General features: G+C 40.7%; 1 protein-coding gene across 1 annotated transcript; it reads left to right on the top strand.

Annotated features, from left to right (window-relative positions):
• Positions 1-1,209: 1,209 nt before the first annotated feature.
• Positions 1,210-21,495, top strand: vopp1b (VOPP1 WW domain binding protein b). Its single transcript, XM_063484278.1, has 5 exons — positions 1,210-1,450; positions 9,596-9,654; positions 12,158-12,235; positions 14,250-14,383; positions 16,880-21,495. The coding sequence occupies exons 1-5, from the start codon at positions 1,400-1,402 to the stop codon at positions 17,083-17,085; spliced, it is 528 nt and encodes a 175-aa protein (XP_063340348.1). The 5' UTR covers positions 1,210-1,399; the 3' UTR covers positions 17,086-21,495.
• Positions 21,496-24,280: the final 2,785 nt, after the last annotated feature.

Genomic DNA, 24,280 nt, shown 5'->3' with positions numbered 1-24,280 from the left:
TGGGACTGAAAACAAGCCTTCACTGATTGATGATGGCTCTCTTACAGCCAGAGCAGATTTTTACTGAGTTACGTTAGAGTACCTGTTTCATATTTAAATCAGAAATGCAGGGTAACTTTCCAAGTCTTTTTTGAATGTTGAAGTTTAATCAGTTAAGGGAAACATGTAATAAGAAATAAGCAATCTATATGTTGGTCAACTATTAGTGAGGTATTTCAGTATAATTTTGAAAAAATGAGCAATTTTGAATACAGATGCAGATTGTGGGGGACAAAAAAAAGCCACTGTGAATGGATCCAAAATCAGATCCTGATGGAAATGAACTGAATAGGACCTGGGCCTGATCTGATCTGATTCTTTTTAACCCTGTCCCACTGTACAAGTGTGACCAGTAAATTTACAGTTTTGCTTTTATGCTCAGCTTTCTCCTCACTACAACAGATCAGTACAGTATTTACATGACTGTGGACACCATCCCAATCCAGCTGTCAATCTCATGTTCCATTCAACCCATACTAATAAACGCCACTTGAACTTCTCCACCTGGGGCAGTAACATCCCTAACCCGGAGTTGCAACCACCCTTTTCTGAAAATCAAATAGGTCCCAGAATAGAACCCTGTGAGACGCCTTTAGTTAGCTCAGGAAAAGATGTCGATCCTCCATGTAATAACTTCTGGAAGACAGGCTTTGTTTTTCATCATGACGGTGATCCTAAACACACTGCCGGTGGAGTGAAAGACACACAACTGAACACCATCGTTCATGCACTGCCCTAATCATTGTGTAAGAAGTGTGGGATCATCTCGACAGAGAACAGAAAACAAGACAGCTAACGTCCAAAGAACTGTTCTTCAAGAAGCCTGGAGAACTGTTCCTGCTTAAAGAAATCACCAGAAAGCTTGCTCAAGACAGTTCCGGCTTTTGATGTATATTTGCGGATGTTTTAGAGTACTGCATCTACTTCTCTAGTAAAGTATAAAGAAATGAAGGTGACTCGAAGCTTTTGCACTGTACTGTACATGTGTTGGATATGAAGTCATAGCCATTGTTCTAATATTCTCCGGGGAAGTGTAATGTCCTATGAAATGAGGAAACTGTGTGTGTGTGTGTGTGTGTGCGTGTGTTTGTAAGGCAGAGTAGGGGGTGGGGGGCTGGGAAAGGGGCGTGGAATAAACCAACATCACAGGCTAATGCAGCTTCCCATCATGCCATTTAATCTCCGTTTTTGGTCTGTTTGACCGTCGCCCGGTTTGCCTTCAGCTGTCCTGTCAAACCGACTGGATCTGCTGTCTGTGTCCGCCAGCGGGATGAAACCGACATAGTGATAACGGAGCATCCCCCCCGCGTCCTCCTGTCCACGAGCGGAGCTTTGCTCCCACTCTCCTACCGACGGAGATATGAGACATCCACTGCTCGATGCAGCCCTGACATTGTGGCTATTTGTAGAGGTGAGGTGTCCTCCGGTGTTACTGTGGTATTAATAGAGCTGTGACGGACAGGCACGGGTTCTGGGTGACGCCGCTGGCTGTACCTTTATAAGGCTTTCGCTCGTGCCTTGTTGTTGTGCCGGGGCTGACTGTGATGTAGTTCCGATACGTTAGTGCCGACAGATCAGACCTAACAGAACCCGGCATGCCCGGCTCAGCGAGAAAGGACCTCCGCTGTATGTGCGGCACTCTTTGTCAACTTCATGAACGTCACAACGAGAGACGCTCGAATATCTGTAAAAGCTCAACGTTAAGCTGGGATATAGCAACAAAATCAGAAATGTGAAAAAAGGCAAAGCCGGTGGGATTGTGTTCGTGCAGAATAAAAGAGTGTACAACAGTAATATGGCTTTTACCCCCACATGTGCACATCGGATTGTTTGAGTGGGTGAGCTACCTGTGATTCTGCCATCCTTTGTCTTTGTGCTCAGACCCCCATAACTCCTCAGTAGGTTACTGGGCCTGTAGGACACACGGCAGCAGTCTGAATCAGTGTGCACGCAGTCATATTCATATTCCTTTTTGTAGTGTTGTTCTTTTCCTCTGATGTACCCTTCTGCACTTGTTGGGGATATAAGGATCATTTAAAAAGAGGTGAAAACAAGCTCCAGTTTAATTTTACAGCCTCTAAATGTAGCTCACTCTTTCTATCAGCCTTGCACTGCTGACACTCCTGTCTATTCATGTAATATTAACCCTCATCATTACTATTTTATTTCATTCAGCAGATGTAGTGAGCACACATTCATTTTGAATTCAAGCAGGCTTCCTAGAGGGAGTCAAGCCCTCAGACCTTGTGCTGCTACTGCAGTGTCGTCTTTGAGGACGGGTCCTGACAGCTTAGATATTTAGTGTCACTTATAACAGCGTTGACTCACAGAAAGCATGCTTTAGACCCTGGGACATGCTTCTTCAGGGAGTAATAATAATCCTACAAACAGTGGTGCTGTTTAGTTTTCTTCACTTATGTACAAAGTGTAACATTTTGGTTTTTACGAAATCCCTGAAAATGGAAACAAGCAAGCTAACCTCCTGCTAATTTCTAAGTCAGTAAAACGTCGCAAATCCTCTTTTTCATGGATGCACGGATCATTAAGAAGAAGAAATTGGGCTGTTTTTAGCTCCCAGTGATGCCAGTGTTTGATTGACATTGGGAACCGGAAATGGCAGCATTGGGAAATATTTATAAAATAAATATTAGACAGCAGTAAGCTATATTTCTTAAAAGTACTGTTTAGTGGGTTTGAAGCACTGTTTTGCAACAGAGGAAGCAACTAATGAATCCTGTGATCTTATCGGCTTTCTGTTAGATGAAAGCAGATCAGGAGGAGTCACTGTTTCACTGTTTGCTGGGCCTGAAAACACTAGTAAAACACAGACTCACACAGTGAGACTCACACTTTGACACTGTGTAAATTCACCTGAAGAGATATTAAAATGTCCTTAAAGCGGAAACTAATTCATTCTCTCATTGTGGCCTGTGGGGCCTCACTCATGTGCTCTCTGTTGGATGGTAGCTAATGATATATGCACACCAGATGACAACAGTTAAACAAGGCTCTGCTTCAGGTTTTCTTTTCTTTTTTGCACAATCAGTGCTTGTAGGGGGTTTAAACTTCCTGTATGAGCTATGAAGCCTGCAATAAATTATATTTACCATTATCAGGGACTGTTGATTAACAGTGGCAGTCAAACCAGTTTTAACTGGTTCTTTATTATGACATTTTTAATTATTTTACTTTAATAGAAAGGCCAGAGTGAAGGGTATGACGTTCAGAATATGTTCCAGGGCAGACTCAAACCCAGCCTGTTCAACCAGGTGAACTATAAGCACCTGGAGGCGACTGCTGCTTTGATTTGGTGCTATATAAATAAAATTGAAGTGAATTATAGCAGTGCCAGTACCAAACTGATTTTAATGTGCCTTTTACTGACTATATCAAGATTAACAAATAGTCAGATTAAAGCTGATTAGTGGCAAACGGTCTTGTTTAGTTGACCCATCAGAGGCTTGTTCAAGCAAATAAACTGCTCAGTTTTCCTGTCTAGCTGTCATATATTGCCTTAAGTTTCCAAGAGGACATTACTTACTGACAATGGAAAACATGTCTTCAGAAATATGATTGTGATTGAAGCAATCGTCAAATCATGGCTACACTTAAAATTTTTAGAGGGGCATTGCATAGTACTCTAAAACACTTTGTGGGAACTGGACCCGTTGTATTCTTGACACCAAACGTGAGGACACCATCCAACAATACAATGGGGTATGTGACATTTCCTCCATCTCTGAGCTGACTCCATCATGGGCAAAGACCCCATTCTTCCTAAACATGCTCCATCTTCTGGTTTGCATATTTGTGGAGAAAGATTCATTATTTCAGTGCATGCCCTTTCATGGAAGTACTTGAAGTCTGGCAAAGCTCAAATTTCTGACTTTACAGTAAGCTCTTTCTATGTAAATGAATTACACTAATTGCCAGTTTAGAATCACTAATGAATTTAGTTTAGAAACCAAGACAGGAAGAGAAACATCAGTGTACACACAGGCAGGCCTCAGCTAACCAAGTGATCCAGCCCGAGAACCCTCTTACTCTGAAGTGAGTGTTCCAGCCACTACGCCGTGGTGTCAGTGTAGCACAAATGTTAAGTTGGCATTAAAACAGCAGCAAACCAAATGCTGAGTTAATTAATTAAAAACACAGAGCTTCTCAAAGTCCTATGACTGAGGTTTTCAATAATATCACATGCAGTACTATACATGACAAACAACTGAAACATTTAAATTGTAGTCATTTTGATAGTGGCCTCAGGGTAAACTATAAAGAGGTTGATATTTTGTATGGTTCATCTGACTTAAAACTTTTGGCATGATACTTAGAAACAATAGAGCAATAGAATAGAAGCTACAGTTTGTCTTTGAGGTTAACTGATAAGTGCTGTTGTCTCCTTAAATGCTAACAGGGTGGGGTTTGGGGGCATATTCTTAAGTCTGAAAGCTCACTTTGAATGTTGTTTTTTCTATTAAAATTAATATATTATGGGTTTCCAGTATTATTACATATTTGTTTTATTTGTTGTCTCGAGTCTGGGTTTTCTCATCAGGTTGGTAGTTACTGACTGTGTAACTTGGAAGTTCTGTGTGTTCATCTGCCACCCTTTGATTGATATTGCTGTGATTTGCTTGCAGTAGAATAATCTGTCCACAGTACTTCAAATTATTATTACTGTTACTGTGGTGCTATCAGGTAAACAGCTGGTTAGATACAGCACCTTCTTCACACATCTGGAATCTGTCGATGCAGCAAAAACATCCCTGAGACTATCAGCTTTTTAACCCTCTCAGGATCAAATTAAGTTTTAGTTGCTAATGCACAGCCAAGTCCTGCAGTGGTACTTCTGAGTAATAAAAACTCATAAAATATGTATGTGGGCTAATCAGGTTGTTAGTGTTTTAACTGTTGCAAATCTGCAACGCCTGCCTTGAGAGGGTTAAGAACTACAGCAGCAGGGTAATAATAAGTAAGCAAAAGCCTGGTGACTAATCATCACTTTTTTTCTTTTCATACTCCTGTAGTTAAGCTCAGTATTACCTAACGGATTAAAAACTTCTTGCATTGAGTTGAGTTTGTTTTGTGGATTGCTGGAAAAACCTCAAGCTCCAAACAGACTATATTAGTCTATGTAGAGTATTTGGACCGTAAAAGTTTCCTCATGTTGCCCTTGTAAACCATCAACAATATTGCAAGTCGTATAAATAATTGTAGAAACTAACATACTGTAATTTCTTGCCAAACTCAAAAGTTTATGGATGCAAAAATTCTCCATATTCCCATTATGGCTCATAGCTTAACTTCTTTGGCCGTGTGTTTACTCATACCTCAGTTTTATTTGGTGGGGCGACATAAGCATCGTCTTTAACAAAAAGCTGACAATTCCATTTGTGTCACCATATCTCTGCCTATCCTGGAGCATCTCTACACCATCTAGTTTTTCAATTAATAGGCAAATTTCCAAGGTTGTATCAGAAAGAGACCACGTGTTGATCAGAAAAGGATGTATCTGTGGCTAAAATAACAATATGAAGGCACTGCCACTCAGTTGTGTGACACATGGTAATTTCACCTTTCTTCTATATTCAGGAAATGCTTAGAAACTAATTGTGACCTCTATTGTTGTATGATGTTCAGATTTGAATGGGCTTCACGGCCTTTATTGACATAAACATAAAGAAGAAGTTAAACAGGTGTTAGGTATGAGCAGTTGTTGGAATTTGGGATTTGGGAACAGCCAAATGGGTGGTACCAGGTTCAGCAAATATCAACTTTGAACTGGCACAGTTAAAGGAAACACCCGTGGGGTCAATACTGTTGATTGATGTAATAGGACTGCAACCCGATCCTAGACTTAACATTCTGATTGTTGCTAGTTGTTCACAATAAACTAACAAAGATAAGTAATTCAACCCCAGGTTTGCTAAAGGTGAATTTTTCACCTTTAGCAAACCTGGCACTTTTATGCACACTTTAATAGTAGGTAGTTGGAGCCCCCTTTTGTCTTTAGAATTGGCTTCATAGCATAGATTTAAAAAGATTCCTCAGAGATTTGACTTTATATGACATGATAGCATCACTCAGTTGCTCCAAATTTGTTGACATGTTGAGTTTCATATTGGTTGGGTGCATTGGATTAGGAAACAGTTCAACTGGTGTACCTAATAAAGTGGTTAGTGAGTGAGAAATGATTGCTCCTTATAGTTTTGGGTATATGATGGAGATGGATGCAAAGAGCTTAGTACAGACCAAAGCAATAAAAGTTCTCAAGTGCGTCATGCGGTGAATGATATGTGGACCCCAATGTGAAGTGGCGCTGGAAAAGGTGAAGTTTGAAATTTTCGTTTTCTTTAAATACATTTCACATGGAAACCATCTCAGCTTTAATCTTCCTGTTTCCCTGACTTCATCGGACTTCAGTATCTCGTGTCCTTGTGGAGTTTTCTGCTTTCCCATGTGCTCTGAATAAATGCTTTGGATGGCTGACAAGCATGACGTAGTATCCTGTGTATATACACTGACTACCGTAAATACAGGAAAAGTTGTGCAGAGTAATATAGAAATTTAGGTTTATCAAAACCTAGTAAAAGGTCTGGTTCCACAAAGAAGTCTGGGTCTGGACCGTGACCTAGGACATAGAGGATTAGAAGAGATGGAACAAAATATTAGATTTAATTAAAGAGTTGAAAAACTGAAGACAAGTATGACCATTACAACAACATTCATAAGCTCTCTGTGGCTATTTTCATATCAGTACTGGAAGAAAGTTTTTCTTGCTTTATGTCTTATTAGGAAATTTTTGCAACACAGTGCAAGTGAGCAAAATTCAAATGAGATTGATGGCTCTGTGTTGGAGCAAAGTGGTGTTCTCGGATGTCCGACTGTTGCAGAGCTCTTCCCTTCCTGATCATTCCGAACACTTTCGCTGCTTCTAAAAGCTTTCAGTGCAGCATACAACCATTTGAACTATTCATCCCTCCCGGTGTCCTCAATCCAAAAGCCATCTGAGCTGCTTTTAAAGCAAGAAAACACATCCTCTGGTTGCGTAATGGTCATTTTTGTCCTGTGGGAGCACAGAGGGACCCTTTTCTCCACTGTCAGCTTTTCCAACCAGCTCTAATTAGAGAAAGACAATGAACAGAGCTGGATTGTATTCATGGCTGGCAGAGGGTTGAAGACAGGATGAGAATTAGGTCCAAATACAAGTGAATAGATGGCAACAAAGTTAAAGATTGTGAAATTACGCATTTCCTTTTCCAGCAATATCTTAAATACACTTTCAGATTGATAATGTCATAAATTGTACTATAGTTTTCTCCTGTTTCTTCCAATGTACAGGATATAACAGTGGAATAGTTGTGTTATTTCACACTCATATCCCTCATGCCAGAGGTGACTGACATTGCTTACTGAGTCATAAAGGCTTATGTTGTCTAGATGAATGTGAGATAAGAGACCAAAAACTAATAGATTTGGATTCAGGTACATGAAGTCTGGTTGAGTTGGCATATATACAACCAGGCTCAACTCAGTTCAGTTCAATTCAAGTCAAGTCAGTTTTATTTATATAACACCAAATCACAACAACAATTGCCTCAAGGCGCTTTATATTGTAAGGTAAGAACCATACAATGATACAGAGAATACAGAAAAAAACAACAATCATATGACGTCCTATGAGCAAGCATTTTGGCGACAGTGGGAAGGAAAAAATCCCTTTTAACAGGAAAAAACCTCTAGAAAAAACATGCTCAGGAAGAGGGAGCCATCTGTGGTGAGATGAGTGAGTGGAGAAGAAACAGTCAGTGCGTCATCAGAGAGGGTGTCTGTCTCACAAGCTAAACTGGGAGCTGGTTCCACATAAAAGGGGCTTGAAAGGTGAAGGCTGTGTGTCCCATTCTACTTTTAAATACCTTAGGACTCACAAGAATGACTGCAGTCTAAGAGTGAACTGCTCTATTCAGGTGATATGGTACTATGAGGATGCAAGATAAGAATGGGGCCTGATTATTCAAGAGCTCATATGTGAGGAGAAGAATTTTAAATTTGAATTTGGATTTATCAGTTAGCCAATAAAGAGAAGCTTCAGATGGAGTATTCCTGGGGTATTCCAGATGTAAGCCATACACTGTATGAACAAAAGTACTGGGGCAGCTACAGATTGCACTGACGAGAGCTGCTGAGCGATAGAAACTCATGCTATGAAGCTTCTGGTGCACAGTTTTTGTGGTGATGTTAATGCCAGTGAAGGTTTGGAACTCTGTAGTTATTGATTCAGGAGAGGGTTGGCAATTTTTATGCAGTATACATGACGTAGCGATACCCAATGACAGCAAATCAGGAAGAAGGAACACGAGAAGCGAGTGGCTCCAGCAGATCCCAGGAACATCTGAGATCTCTGTCCAGAAGAGCACAGTCCTAGGAACAGCTAAGATACTGAAAAGGACCCTCAAGCTCCCAGGCCTCTGATAGAGGACCTGAGCTTGAAGGATAGACCGCATGCAGGGGCGAGAGGGGAATTTTTGTTTGTATATATAAATTAATAAATGAAAGAGAACAGAACTTAACTGAAGTGATGTTAATTGAATGTGTTGGAGGGAGGAGGAGAGACTCAGTACTAGACTCATAGAAAGATGCATCTTGTTTTACAGCGAGCTAAGTTACTTTTTAAAGACAGCAATGGTTTCAGGATGGTTTCAGCAGTGTTTCAGGGGTTTTTAAATATTTTTTTTGGCTTTATTGGATAGATGCAGTGATGTGTGACAGGAAAGCCGAGGGAGGGGGGGGACACACGCAGCAAAGGGCTGCGGAGGCCCGGGTTCGGGTCCGACCGATCTCAGCCATACGGCACGTTGCCACCCACCCCTCCCAGTGAGCCAAGCTGGCGCCCGTGTTTCAGGTTTTTAGTCACAGTGAAAATGTCTCTGCATCTTTCATCCACAATGTGTGTACACAGAGTGACTTTCTTGTGGACTTAAGCTGTTTTTGAGAAGCAGTTTCCTGGACTCTATTTGAGGTTTTCTTTGGAAGGGATACACAAAGGCTAAAGATATTTTTTTAAAACCCTCCGAGCCTCTCTCTTTCCAATGCAATTTAAAATGGTTTTATTCTCATGGGAAGAGCAGGAAATGAGTCCATGAACACACTGGATCTTTTCTAGAGGTAAGAAGCTTTACCCTAGCATGAGAGTGGAATATTCCATGAGTAAAGCACCAGTCATGTTGTGAATCTGTGTACTAGAACCCATTTTACTTTGCAGTAAATGGAGTTTATTATAAATCATTTTATTACCTTTTTATTTTTATTTTACTAAGCTCTCATTTGTCAGCTATTGGCTGGAATGTCCCAGCTACAAACTTCTTTGTGCTGCTCAGGCAACATTAATTACCCCCCTGCTCGACATCACACATAATACACTCTCGATCAAAAGTTTAAAACCATTTGAAAAATTGAGAACCCTTTTGAGGCAAGAGCTGCTGCTGCTAACTGAGCTTCATTTTGTGAGTTGGAAAGAGTTGCAAGTTTTTAATCATCACCTTTTTCTCTTTTACAGTGTGTAGAGGCGAAAAAGTACTGCTGGTATTTCGAAGGTGGATACCCTATCTACTTCATGTAAGTTTTTAAACCAATGAGCTCAACCCTTGGATGTCCACCACTGTGGTCACTAACGATCCTTTTCATGTGTAATCGTTTTGTAGGTCTGAGATGTTTGTAAAAGAATGAGATTAAAACATGTTAGTAGATTAAACGTGTTACCCTAAAATGAGTTTCTCATGCATTGCTGTTTTTATAATAAAAAATGAAAGAACTAATGACAATGACTTTGGGAGAATATTTGACAATTAGGACTTCAAAACTAAAACTCCACTTTTACATCACAAGTCATGGCGTGCATGGAGAAGCATGAGGCAGAGGCGTGGCATGTGGTGACTAGTTCTTCCTGATGTTCTAAAAACTGTGGAAATCCATGCGATTTGACTATTCAGCAGAGAAGCAGTAACAGCTGCAGTGGCTGTGCATGCAGCCTGAGCACCTCGCTGCAGTTTTGCAATCATTTATTACCTGGGCTGTTCACTCCATTAATTTCTGTTCATTGAATGCTATCTTATTATGTTTAATGATGTACTGTCATCGTTTAACAGCCACTAATTTCTATACAGTGGGATTAATTGTAAATGAACTGCCTCTCTTAGACCGGCTCTGGCCTACAGATTTGATCCTAATGTTATGTTTCCTGTTCACACCTCTTAAATCTTTGTGGAAACTGTAATATCCCTCAAACCTTAACAGAATGATAACTGAAGTGTCAACAATAATAATAATAATTAGAATATTTTGATGTGATGGAGTAAGTAGTGATGCTAAAACCCCTTTTTAGGTAAAATGTTTTGTGCCATGCATAGAGAGTATAAATATTATGCTACCTACACACAAGGAGTGTGACAGAAACTGGCATCAACTTTATCTGGTGTGATGCAAACACTGCTCGCTGCAGGCTTTGCAGCATCTGCGGACATTGATTAGCCTCCCAGCTCTAGCGCTGAAATGCTAGAAGGGCTAGGAATGGGAGATCCCAGCATGAGAAGTCATGCTGGTTTGTCCATAGTCATCTATCGCACACACACATGCACACACACGCACTGCAGACAACTTGTTTTTTTCCAGCTGCATTAATGCCAGTTTCCTGCTGCTCTTCTCAGACTGATCAATCACAGTTGGCCTCTGTCCTGACTGTTTGGCTCCCAGGCTGCTGGGGTTGTCAGTTAAAGGGAAACTTCTTTAAATTTTGTTTACCAAGCAGAAAGTGTGATTAATGCAAAAATACACCTGGGTGTATATAGTGGAAATGTCAGGGAACTGTAGTGAGACTCTCTGTACTGCAATAAAAAAATTTTATGTTACTGTACATATAGACTAATGTAATTTACTGTGTGTGAAAGGACAGTTTTTCCTCAGCTCTGTAGTACACTGAGGTAAAAACAGTGTTTAACTGTCTTGCAGTTGAACAACTAAAATATCTGGCAGAGATGTTTTTTCTCTGGAGTTGTATGTAGTTTCTCTGATGTCCTAATTACTGGAGACAATGAGCTCAAAAACACACAAGTTCAACACAAAACCATTACTATAAAAAGGAAGACATTCCATCCATCATCAACTTCCTTCTGTACTTGCAGAGCTTTTACCCTTGAAAGTCTGAATAAATAATTGATTTGAAAGAGGTGAAATCTGTCTGTAAGAAGAGACTTTTCTTTTTTGCTGATGGGCTCCACCAGTGTCAGACTGAAAACTATGGACTCACTCACCTGTTGAGAAGAAAGAATGTGAGCTGGCTAAATCGTATTTATCTTATAACTCGAGTTGTTGTTCATGACGCCAAAATACTGAAACGTGCTGTATCGGAGCGATCTCTTCTTCTTGTTAAAAGGAAGATTTTCTTCCCACTGTCACCAGGTTCTTGCTCATAGGAGGTCCTTGGATTGTTGGGGCATTCTCTGTATTATTGTAAGGTCTTTACCTAACGGTTGAGGCAACTGTTGTAGTAATCTGTTGCTATATAAATAAAATTGACTGGAAGTTAATAATAAATTAAGAATGATATTTCCATCTGTAGTAATTTATATTTGGTGGCATGGTTCTACACTCTACCGAGGGCGTAAATGAAATGTAGAGTTCTTCTTCTCACCCTTCCATGGAAAGCCAGAGTCTGGGAGAGCTGCAGTAAAATCCTGGAACAGATGACAGCAGATATATATCTGAGGTCAGATACAGCAAGAAAGAAAGAGGTGGGTTGCAAAGCAGCTTGCAGGTGCAGAAAAGAAGGACTGGGATAATGTTCTTAAAACGTTAACAATAATACAGTTGTACTCTCACTGTTGTTCAGTAGTCTTGGCCTAGTGCCAGGCACACTAGTTAAAGGTTTGTGGTCTGAAAGAAAATGGCTCAAACACTGTGTATTGTAATCTTCTATCATCTCCCAGTATTTTCTCTTACCACTGCTGTGACGCCTGCACCTCAACAGAAACTTCACCACCCCCAAGTAGCTAAACAGTAAAACAATAACAGAGGCTAACTGCTCCATGCTATTGCTGACTCATTGCCGTGTGACTTGCTGCAGATGCCGTTCCTACGAGGACTGCTGTGGGACTCGCTGCTGTGTGAGAGCCCTGTCCATCCAAAGACTATGGTACTTCTGGTGAGTTACTGTGTGGGTTGGGTTTACTATGTGTGCACAGCTGTGAAAACGAGCAAAGACCAAACAAACAAATAACACAATCATAAACTTGTGCACATTTTTACCATTTTGTTTTGCAGGTGTAGCTACATTAAAGAGCTTTACCCTGTGGTTACACTGAATGTGCAGCATATGTGGACTGAGCTTTTTTTCAGTGGTGACTTCTGGCGCACACATTCGACATAGGGCTGGCTGAATTACAGGCAAAACAAGAAGCTGTAATTTGTTTTTAGCATCATATTGTGTCCTCTGCTTTTATTGAGCACAGTGGGTAGAACTTCACACTGGGTTTGTGTCATTTACAGACTACAGTAGACTGTGTAGTTATTTAATTATCAAGCAAAATTCAGCAGGTACTCATCACTGTTAGAGTAATTTCTTCTACACTGGTAAAAAAAAGTCTGTTTTTAACTTTTGCACATATAAACACCACTTATGTGTACAAATATACTGTATGCTGGTCTCATTCAGCAACCATTTCAGTGGCTATTCTGTTAGCATAATGTTGCAGCAGCTGCTTTGCAAAGATATGTTTAGCTCCAAGGTTTTTGAAAATGAGAAAAGATCAAAGGCCTCGCTAAAAACCTTTTAAGAGAAAGAAAGATTTTTTTAAATAAAAGATAAAAATAGCTTCCCATTCTGAAATTTGACTTCTTAACATCCGCCTGATTGCTGGCGAGCTGTTTAGACTTCCATCTATTAACTCTACCCCTAAGTGATTGGTAGATGCTAAGAGACTTAACTAGATTTTTTTTCCCGTGGCTAAAAAATTCTGGCTATAATAAAACAGCTCTTAGTTCATATGATCAGTTTCCTCAGTTTTACTGACAAATTTATGGGGTTTTCTTATTAAATACAACATGATAATTGTTTACATTATAACCCCCTTAATGTCCACAGTGATAATAGTTACAGTTCCTAAATTCATGGCTCAAAAGGACCTAACACACAAGATGCCAAAATGCTGGTGGTTCTCCCTTAGTTCCTTGAGGCTTTGGGTGTTGTGGCTTTATTTTGGCTGACAAGTCTCAGCACCTCTGGTTTGGCAGACTGGGGTGGCGCCCCCCCCTTATTAGAAGGGGGGCTGGAAGGTGTGCTCTATCTATAGGGGGAGTCACACTTCTCAGCCTCCCTGGTCTGTGCCAGGATACATTAGAGGAGAGTCCATGAGTTAGTTGAACGTAGGAGTCAGGAGGACTGGACCAGCTTAAGGATATTTGAGGGTGTGTGGGAGTTTGCCTAACCAGTCTGCCTGTGTTTTGTGGACTATCCTGTGGGGTGGTGCTGAGGGAGTATGGGATGTCTGGGGTGTTGTTAAGAGAGTAGACCTCAAGGCAGACCTAGGAAGTTGTCACGGACCTGGGTCTTTTTTCCTAGTGCCTCTATGATTTTGGACCTTTAGTGGTTATTTAAATATTCTATGTCTCCTAGCTTCCGAATATCTGTTTGCTAGTGTCTCTATTGTTTTTTTTTTTCATTATAGATTTCTGTTAGTGAAGTTATTGTTTCCTTTGTATTTTGGAGTTATTTTGTATCCTTGCATCAGCCTTTATTAAAGAACTTGTCTCCTGTTTAATCTTGTCTGCCTGTGGGAGTCTGTGAGTCTGCTCGTGGGTCCTAATCTCCACAATCAGCTAAATCACGACAGTAAACAACTCGATGTCCCCCTGGATGAGCTGCAAGAGGTGGGTGGGGTGAAGGAAGTCTGGGTTTGTCTACTCAGACTCCAGCCTCCAACCCGAACCCGGATAAGCAGCAGAAAGTGAATAAATGGAATGATGACCAACAACATATTCATAACATCAGAGATGTCTTTTAGAAACAGCAAATGTAGCTTTCATGCTTAATAACATTTTTGGTAGCAAAGTCATGTCAGTGTTGACATGCTAGCTGGATAGTTTGCCACATAACGTCAACATACTGATTTTAGCCAGAACTCCTGTATTTACAGTGATATGTTTTGTTTTCTTCTCAGGGTACTGCTGATGATGGGAGTGTTGTTCTGCTGTGGTGCAGGCTTCTTCATTCGCAGAAGGATGTACCCGTCTCCTCTGAGAGACGAGCCAGCCTTCAACGTCTCCTTCACTAGGCACCCTGTTACCACACCAGGTACAGTAGGCTGTAGACAGGTGCACAGACAAGAGTGACAAACTAAGATGCAGTAAAACTTCATATTAAATAAAAAGAAAAATTAAAACGGTGTGAGATTTGTGTTTACCATGGAAAACCGTTGAGTTGAACACTAGCTTTGTGGATGCCAGTGTAAGACAGTGAAGTCAGAAAAAGAAGACATGGTTGCATCAAACTTACTCCAAAGTACAAGGCCCACGTTTTGAGGACCAGCACACTTAACTCAAACATTCTGCATACGTTTCTTTTATTAAAGTTTGGCAGCCGTGTGGCTCTGTTTATGAACGCGGTGGTGTGACTAACATGTACTAATGCTCTCAGCTGGAGTGTATTTTAAACACCAATCCTTATGGTGAAAATACAAACTGTATTACTCTATGAGCTCTAAAATGTACAATAATAAAAACATTTAAAAATGCATACTTTAAAATGTGTAGATAAAGGCCATCTGGACTGCTGAAGTATACTTTATAGTCCGATATGAGGGATATGGATATGACAGGCACCCTAAGAACTGAATGTTTGCATAAGAGACAAACAGGCACAAACATGGTTTCCTTTTTAAAAACTATTCAGGCAGACATCACACATGTCATCTCAAATGCTTTTCCAGTTAGTTAGTATGTTGTTATTATTATTAATAAAATAATAATAACAACATATAGAGAAAATCATTTGTATGTGAAATATTTTAAAAGTCAAGCAAAGTAGAAATAAAATGTTAACACTGATGTGCTGCACAGTGGAGGAACATTTCTGATATCTGTCCTTATCTTGTCCAGAATCACTCTGTTAGAAAACGTGCCGTGGGTGGTCAAGATTGTCCAAGCTAACAGTTTTGCCCTCCTCACCACCGTTTACAGCCAATCATCCTTCCTGATTAGTTCATTCAGTCTCTGGGTGCTGCCAGCTGTGATGCTGCTCCCCGCCACAGCAAAGTAGACACGACAGCCACAACAGACTGATAGAAAATCTCCAACATTTTACTGCACATGTCGAAGTACCTCAGCTTCCTTAGCAAATAGAGTCTGCTGATCCCCTTCTTGTATGCAGTCTGCGCTGGTCTTCCAGTGGGCGTCCAGGTACTTGTACTCACTCCTTCACCACATCGGCATGCTGTTCAAGGATAGATGCTTGCTGGCTTGCTGGATGCATGCTAGCTGGCCTCTTATGCATCTCTTTGAAGCATCTTTTTGGTCTCCTTTACATCGAAAGAAGATCAATTGCGTCCATCTTCTTCCGCTTATCCGGGACCGGGTCGAGGGGGCAGCAGCCTAAGCAGAGAAGCCCAGACCTCCCTCTCCCCAGCCACCTCCTCCAGCTTGTCCGGGGGAACACCAAGGCGTTCCCAGGCCAGCTGAGAGATATAATCTCTCCAGCGTGTCCTGGGTCTGCTCCGGGGCCTCCTCCCGGTGGCACATGCCCGGAACACCTCACCCAGGAGGCGCCCTGGAGGCATCCTTGTCAGATGCCCAACTCACCTCAACTGGCCCCTTTTGATGTGGAGGTGCAGCAGCTCTACTCTGAGCCCCTCCCGGATGGCCGAACTCCTCACCCGATCTCTAAGGGATCATGCTGTGATCGAAAGCAGATTTCTCCTGGAACACTCCATGAAATCACTTTGGTCCATCAAATCCAACCACTGCAGAAACAAACCCTGGCGTGTCCCATTTATGTCCCCTAAACTTTTCTAAGTCTGTTCATTATGCTCAACATTATGTCCTCCCAGCATCCTTTAGTTCAGACATGAGACTTTGAGTGAGAGCAGAGCAGCTGTTAAAACTCCTGTCATAATTTTACATGGATGGAATTTTACTTTGTGTCAGTCAACCAAGCAGAAAATTAAGTGGAACATTCCAATAATAGCACAGCGTCAAACTCTCTGAAAAGGTGACCCGGAGGAGGACGTTTTTACTCGTTTTTCTCTCTGATGAACTCCAAAGTAAAGTCAGCATCTCAGCCTGCTTGTTCTAATCTTCTCTGACACCCTGCTTGTTTAAGGCTTTGGGTTGAAGGCAGAAAGATAAATAAGGAATCAGTGATGTAACTGTGGTAGTGAAGAAACGATCGATGGAGAGGATTTCTGCTCAGTGAGTAATAAAGTGGTATTCAGTGGTACTGGCAGTCTATCCTTACTGATTATCAGAGAGTTTTAGGAATAACAATAACACTGAAGATTTTTACTATAAACATGAGACCAGTTTACGTACTTGTACCTGTTATATTTTAGTTTTGATTATTAACAAATTTTCAAGAATTTCAAAAAAAAAATTTCACTTTCTTACCATGATTATGGGGCATGGATAGATGCACTGTGTGCTGAAGCAGAGCTCTACTGTTTATAGTAAATGTGAAAAAGGTTTTGGATATTTAACTTATGAATCGCTCATGTGAATGCTGTCGTAACAGTCTATTTTTAAACTTGAGATTTTAAAGAAAAAGCATTTGAATCATTTCTTTTCTCTTTTCCTGCAGTTTCCCAGCAGCCAGGGAGCATGCAGGGCTTCGGGGTGAACGGATTGGCAGGAGGCGACCCAGGGGTTACCATGACACACCCGCCGTACCCGCCACAGCCTGGCTCCACCCACATGATGATGGGTTCCTATCCGCCACCTCCGTCATACTGCAACCATCCTCCACCGCCCTACGAACAAATATTTAGAAACAGCGACAAGAAGTGATGTCTGCAAGGACTCGAGGATGAAACGAAATAAGGGAACGTGGCACTGAGGCTGAATCATCAGGATGTTTAGACACACAGGGACATGTGCCAGTGGACAGCGTTTTTTTGATGTAAAAACTGGAAAACACACACTCTTCTCCCATGTGGAAAAGACTGAAAAAGCACAGTAACCAGTCACTCATTCACCATTTCCTTTCTAGCTCACACTACACACAAACAGATTCATCTGAGGCCTCCTTTTTCTGAATCCACATGTATGTACCAGCTTTCTGAACTGACGATAAGTGAGGATGGACGGAGTAAGTCAGAGGTTTCATTCAGTATCTCGCTCAGAAAAAGAAACTGCCATGTGCATTCAACATTTTGATTTTTAAAGGTTCTTCTAAGATTCTTCTGCTATTAGGAAAACTGAAAATACTGACAGCGAGCTCCATAATTATAAAAAGGTCAGTTAGAAAATGCCTTCTGTAGCCAGCATTTTAGTGCAACAGCTCTTTACATAACGATGAGATCACGATCCATTTTATGTTACAGATGTTTTTCCCAGTCATGTAAAGACATAACGAGCAGGCAGTGGCTCATTTTCCTGAAAGCAGTGACAGTTTCGCCTCAACAAAATTTATGTTCTCGCTCTTTTCATCAGCGTCAGACGTCGATTCTTAGTGCGAGGACAAACGAGAGGGCGTGTCACTGCTCTGAGTTTCACTGTCACGCAGGCACGATTAGCTCTTTGGGTAAATGTGTGTGCCTGAGAGGCAGCACATGTGTAAGAACAGGAACACCTACTGTTGTTTTGGGAGCAGTGTTTGTGTACTCATTCAAAAAAGTCATGCATCACATCATTTGTCATGCTACTCGCTACATTCATTTTGCATTACTCACCAACATGGCCTGTAGTACACCATTAAGTTAACATATATACCTTAGCCTGCAGTCCCACTGACACAAGAACACACAAGGTGTTTTTTTGTTGTGTTTGACTGCTCCTCTGTGCTTTTGTCGAAGTCAAAAGTCAAGCTTGGTTGGGGTCAGCATGCGTTCAGTTTTACATCATTCTGGGTTCTGTTGTTTTGACTACATTTATTGGCCTTTCTTTGTCAGGTAATTAAAACAGTTACATCACAGTTTAAAGTAAAAGATGGTACTATGTGTGTCTGTGGGACAGCAGTGATATGTCTTTTCCATCATCGTACAATTCAGTCTAGCCTGATTTCTTACAGACTGTCAGGATGTCAGACAACACACAGGCAGATTTAACAGTGTATCAGTGAAAACAGAAAAACCTATTCAGAAGACACAGCAGCACACCAGAACACTAACATAACCACTGCAACAACATATGCCAGTTCAGCACTGCTGAATGCGGGATGTGGATGGTAGCATTTTCCATGGCTGTGTGACGGATGGTGCAGCGTCGGAGATGCAGCAGCGATGCTCTTCTATCCTCTGTCAGACCTGCTGAGTCACTATGTGTGCAGAGCACAGGGCACATCTAGGAAACCATCACTTGCATTCATCTTATTTGAGGATGTTAATGGTCCATATACTCTGCAAATGTGACCTTCCTCCATTTAGCAAGCTTTTTGCTACGATGCTCATTTTTCTATAACATTGCTGCAACATGCATCAATCCTTAGTTTGCACATTTTTGTTAAAATTCTTAAAATTAGAGCTGCAGATTTATAAGATACTTGGACCTAAATTATTATTTAGCAATTCTTGATTATTTATGCGCAGTAAAATTTGATTTGATGCTTGTTCAAATGATTTATTCTTGCACAACCTCTGGTACCTGATGATGAAGATAAATGGAATTATGTATTATTGATGCTGTGGTTTTAATTCATTTACTGGCTCAGTGTGTTTGCATGAGAGTGGTGGGCAGATCTCAGGCTGTCTCTGAGTGTTAAATAGTTAAATGCTGCCGGATGTCCATCAGTCCTACATGTTGAAGCGTGCATGCCCTGCTCGTGTTATATTTTTTTAATCAGGCAGTGGATCTGGACACTGTGTTTTATCTGGTTATTTCGCACTCAGTGATGTTCCTTTAAAGGTTGTATGTGACAGTAAGTGCACGCTAAAATGGGGCGTTAGCAGTATTGGGGCACAGTGTACAGGAACCATGCAACATTATATGCTGTAGAATGCATCGAGCTAAAACCACGATGGTCAGTAAACCTCAGAGCCAGCAGCAGCACAAAGCAGCTGATCACAATCTGCACACAAAGAACATAAAACAAGTGATGCTCTAAGTAGTGTTTTGAACACTGGGACATGCTCATTAGTTCACATGAACCTGTCTGTGAGCATAATATGGTTTGCCCATCAGTGTCAGCACTGAGCAGGGCACCACGATTTGATCTACAATATTATCTGTCCAAAGTCATGTTCAGTTCAACACACAGTGTCACAGCACTAATTCATGATTTGTGATGGCATCAAAGACATATTGTACATTTACAAGGATAAGAACTTTTCCTTATTGCCTTTTGTCAAACCATTCACTGTTCGGTATGTGATATTCCAGACTCACTGTATACATATTCTGACACATGCTCTGAGTAATTATGGCTGAATATAACGAAAATTTGGAAAAGGTGATTTTTTCCCCCCCTTTTTGGTATTGTAGGTACTCTCAGCAGAGTATGTACTGAGGCTGTAGCTCATTCACTGCTGAAGAAGGAGGAAACCCACAAGCACAGCAAAAACTGCAGTAATCTACTTTAGGTTGTTTCAGCTAGCGCCACACATTTGATTTGGTGGGCCCCAAACAGTTTTGTGTATTTTCTCCCAGGATCAAACTTTTGCTTGACAGACAGATGCGTGAACCACTTTACTATGGAGCCACTATAACTGGCTATAGTGGAACTAGAATTCTGAAAAAAGTCAGAATTCTGTCCTCAAACTCGAAATTCTGAGTTTAAAGTCAGAATTCTGAAAAAATTCAGAATTCTACGAGTTAGAGTTGTTCGTGGAATTTTTAAGAGGGAAGACATTTCACAAACTGACTTGTTACACTGGCATCCCATTGCAGTACAATGCTTGAATTCGGGAGCTCTTTAGATCAACCTGTTCTTTCACCTGAATTCAAACGTTAACAGGTGTGGCCTATTTTGGACCAGGTACTGAATCTAGTGTTTAAGCGATTCAGCTTCTCAAAATTATGATAGTTGCTACAAAATCTGAAAGTTCATGCATGTGGAATTACAAATAAAGCGAGGAGAGACACAGATCCACAGGACTTGCTTGCTTTAATGTAAATGCACTTATAATGGGAGATGTAAAATTGTCCTCAAAGATATAATAAATATCAATCGATGACGATAAGTGATGGTTTGCAAACAGTGGTGGGCCCCCGCCCCCGTTGATGGGGTGTGTGGCCCACCAGGTGAAAAAATATGACATGACACTAAAGTGAATTACTGTGATTTTACTGTGTTTATTGTGCTGCTACACTTTCACTTTTACAATGTGGATCCTTTGTTATTTGTGATGACTGATAAAAATTGTAGTGTGGGATCTTTCTTTAGCTTCTGAAGGGGGGCAGGTCTGAGAACATAATTACTGCAGTACAGTAAGTACTCGTAGCTGCTGATATTTTGTCCCCCTCCTAGATAATCATACCAGCACAAGGTAGCAAGGTTTGATCCCTAGACAGGCATTACCAGTCCTTGCTCTCTGTTTATGAAATTGGTCAAAAATCTGCACATAAAGACATTTTTAAACACATTAAACATGGTTAACCAGCAACTCATCACTTGAATAAAGCATTGTATGTTTGTGCAAATTAGAAACCATGTGTGTGTAATCTGACTTGAGATCAACATTTCATCAATATTGTATTTCAACCATTGGTGGTGCTTTTAAGATAAGTTATATTTATAATTTCACACCATGCGTTTCGATCACACAGAACAATGTTGATACCCTCTGGGTTGACAGCAGACATGAAACAATTGTACAGCTGAATAGCAGAGCCCATACTGCCTTTGGATTTATGTTTGCACAACAAACATGACGACAACATCGTGAATACTGTTTCATGAGATTTCTGAGAGCTGTCACACTGTTAACCTCTGCAATGTGCACACACACACACTTGTGTGAAGTTAGAGGCCGTGTGTGATTCTGGGAGTGTTGGGCTCCCACAGGTAACCAGGAACAGGTTTTAGATTGACTCTGGTTTGTTTCTGGTGTCAAGCAGTTGGGCTGGGAATAGGGAGCACATATTAGAAAGGTATTCAGTTCAGTCATCTCAAACTATGCAATAGATACTGAAATAGGTGAAGCATTTTGATCCTGCTTTTCTCCTCCCACATTTACCTCTTTTTCTCTTTTTCATCTGCTTTCAGACTTACATTGTACATTGTGAAATATGTAAATAAAGGTCACTTCTAATGAGATGGTATACTGACCTGTTTCTTTGAATCTTTCTTGTTATACCACAGTGGCATCGCTGAAGGTGATGACTCCAATAACAGAATATATACAGTTATGTGCAAAATAATAGTAGTGTGTTTAAAGCAACAGATGAAAAATTCCATGTTCCTAATAGCATTTATTTCCATATATATATTAAATATTCCAATTCTTTGATCTTTGGGCTGAAGGAAGAACAACACTCGGTGTATAAATGCTCAATCAACAATCACTTTAATTCATACAATTCTTATTATTCCATACAAACACTTTTGAGCATTAACCATCCGGAGGGGAGATGAGTGCGGGAGGGTGTCCGCCTGATCTCAATGTGTCTGACCGTTTCTCACATTCTTATAGCTTCAGCCCCCCTCCAAACTAAGCATCCACATTCTTTCTCTCTTACGGCACCTAAGTGACGCCCTTGGCTTCCTGTTTTATCTCCTCTTGATGAGATGGGGCAGAAAACCTCTACGGTATGTTCTGTTCTCTTTGTAATCAGAAAAATAAGGCCATGATTCTCTGAAAACAGTATTTCTTATAACTCAGCAGTATCATGCATCATAAAACAATATCATTCATTCACCATAAACCAGGAGTATAATGTAATACAAATCAGTCTAATAAATTTAATAGTTATCACCTCTTCAGGAAAATAATGCGAACTAAAACTACATAATAATTTCACAATCTTTAATTAGGGGTATAACGTGGCATAAGATAATATAATAATCTCACAGTACAAAGGCACTGGGAGCTGTGCACATTAAATCCCAAATGTAAACATGAACTGTTTTTCCTTTCTGGAACATTTACAGCAGGGGTAGGCAACCTTTCTGATGACGAGTGCCATCTAAAATTTCCTCAGAAGTCAATGTGCCATATAATTGCATTAGCAATAAATTTAATAACGCTCTATATTAACAGTTACACACTATATAGAAGAACTTTATAGAATTATATTTGTTCGCAGATGTTGGCAGCTATCAGAGAATAGTTATCAGCTATTCTGAAACAAAAACAAACACTTTTTATCCATAACAGCAAATGAACTGTACAACAGAAAATGCAAATGCTATTTATGGTCTCCTCACAACAATGATAAGAAAAATAAACTGGGTCAATATGGCATGTTTGTTAATACAGAGATACACATGTTAATGTGATCTCTGGTCTCCCACTCAGAGACACAGGTCTCCGAGTGTCCAGCATTCAGACGGCTACCTGAGGACACTCATGTGAGAGGAAATCTGCTCACACAGATATGTAGAACCAAGTACTGTCAATAAGGCCTCTGCAATATTCTGAAGACAGTTAAACTTCTCAGGTAGTGATTTCCAGCAGGTGAAAATGCAGCTCCATGAACACGCACAGCTGTGGATTCCAGCTGCTTCGATGTCGCATTAACTGGCATTAACGCAGCCAGTTAATGCGAGACAAATCTAGCTGCTCCTTAAAGATTTCTGGTTTGATCAGAAAAGAAAACATTGGTCCATACGCCTGAAAGTCCCAAAAACGCATTGTGAATTCTGTCTCGAGTCTACGGATGTATCCGTGTATTTCCGTGGTGCTGATGCTGTGCTGAGCGGACAGCTCGTAAAGCTTTTGAAGTGTCGGAATGTGGAAAGCTAACAACGTCCCTCTCACCAGTAGGCTAAGTTATTTTTAGCCAATTACAAGTTGAATCTGATAGTTGGGGTTGTTAGCTAAGATACCGTCATTAAGAAGCGGCACAACTAATGTGTCTATGTGAGCTAATTTGCGATGTGCACTGCTGGCCCGGCCTTTTATTTTTTAATGCACCTTCTCAGATTAATTCACTGCGTGTCGTGCCCAGGGCTGGACTGGGACAAAAAATCGGCCCGGGCATTTTGACTAGAGACCGGCCCACCAGGTATTATAGGAAAAGCTATAAAGTCTTTGAATGAAAACAAACGCTGTTGTGACAGTGATGTACACTGTCTTGTTGGTATATGTATGATTTCTATACATTTTACATCAGATAAAAACTTTAGTTGTAAGATTCAGATAATTATTTATTAAAAGCTAGACATTTTTAAATGAGAATAAGAAAGTATTTCTTTGTGCCCCCCTTTCCCTGTTAATGCCCCACCTGGCAAAACTTTGCTAGACCCGCCCCTGCACAGTTACCAGCTGTCAGCTATAAAGGATCCTGGTGTTATTTGTCTCTCAGAAACAGTTCATAACTTCCCTTCAACTCATTCATGTCACAAAAAAGGTAAACCTGTTTCTCCATCACCTGTTCAGCTCTGATGATTCAGTAAGGACATCTCCTGGTTTCATCTGCATGTTTCCCTCTCACCAGATAACCAAACTGATATCATGACCAGCAGCTTTACAGCTGTGGCTCCAGCAAACATCAACTGATACTAGAAATTAATATTAAATAAATTCTAACAACAGCTGATCAAGCTTAAACGTGCTGCTGTTGTTTAGCGCGACATCCGCTGGTTTCCTCTTTCTGGCGCAAAGTGGGCGATAAACAAACAAGAGAGAAAAGCCGATCAGCTGATCATTGATCAGTTTCATGATTGAAGTAGGAACAGGAGAGGGAGGGGGAGAGAATGAGAGAAGAAGAGGCAGCTGTGCAGCGTAAAGACAGAATAACTCCAGCTTTGTGTCTTTTTCCATTCTAGCTGAAGTACGGGGCAAACTGTGTTCCTGTTCAGCTCAATACGAAACGCGTAATATTTTCTCTGAATGCCGGACGATTCCGTCTTTTTACTGGACGGTTGGCAACTCTATAAAATAAA

Source organism: Pelmatolapia mariae, linkage group LG9, assembly GCF_036321145.2.
Source record: "Pelmatolapia mariae isolate MD_Pm_ZW linkage group LG9, Pm_UMD_F_2, whole genome shotgun sequence".
Taxonomy (NCBI): domain Eukaryota; kingdom Metazoa; phylum Chordata; class Actinopteri; order Cichliformes; family Cichlidae; genus Pelmatolapia; species Pelmatolapia mariae.
The sequence above is the reverse complement of the archived record's forward strand: the minus strand, read 5'-3'. Positions and strand labels throughout refer to the sequence as shown.

Bases quoted from the DNA above. Each gene is read 5' to 3' on its own strand.
- vopp1b (XM_063484278.1), top strand. From the start codon at position 1,400: ATGAGACATCCACTGCTCGATGCAGCCCTGACATTGTGGCTATTTGTA. The intron at 9,655-12,157 runs GTAAGTTTTTAA...GACTTGCTGCAG, and splicing joins GGATACCCTATCTACTTCAT to ATGCCGTTCCTACGAGGACT. The intron at 14,384-16,879 runs GTACAGTAGGCT...CTTTTCCTGCAG, and splicing joins GCACCCTGTTACCACACCAG to TTTCCCAGCAGCCAGGGAGC.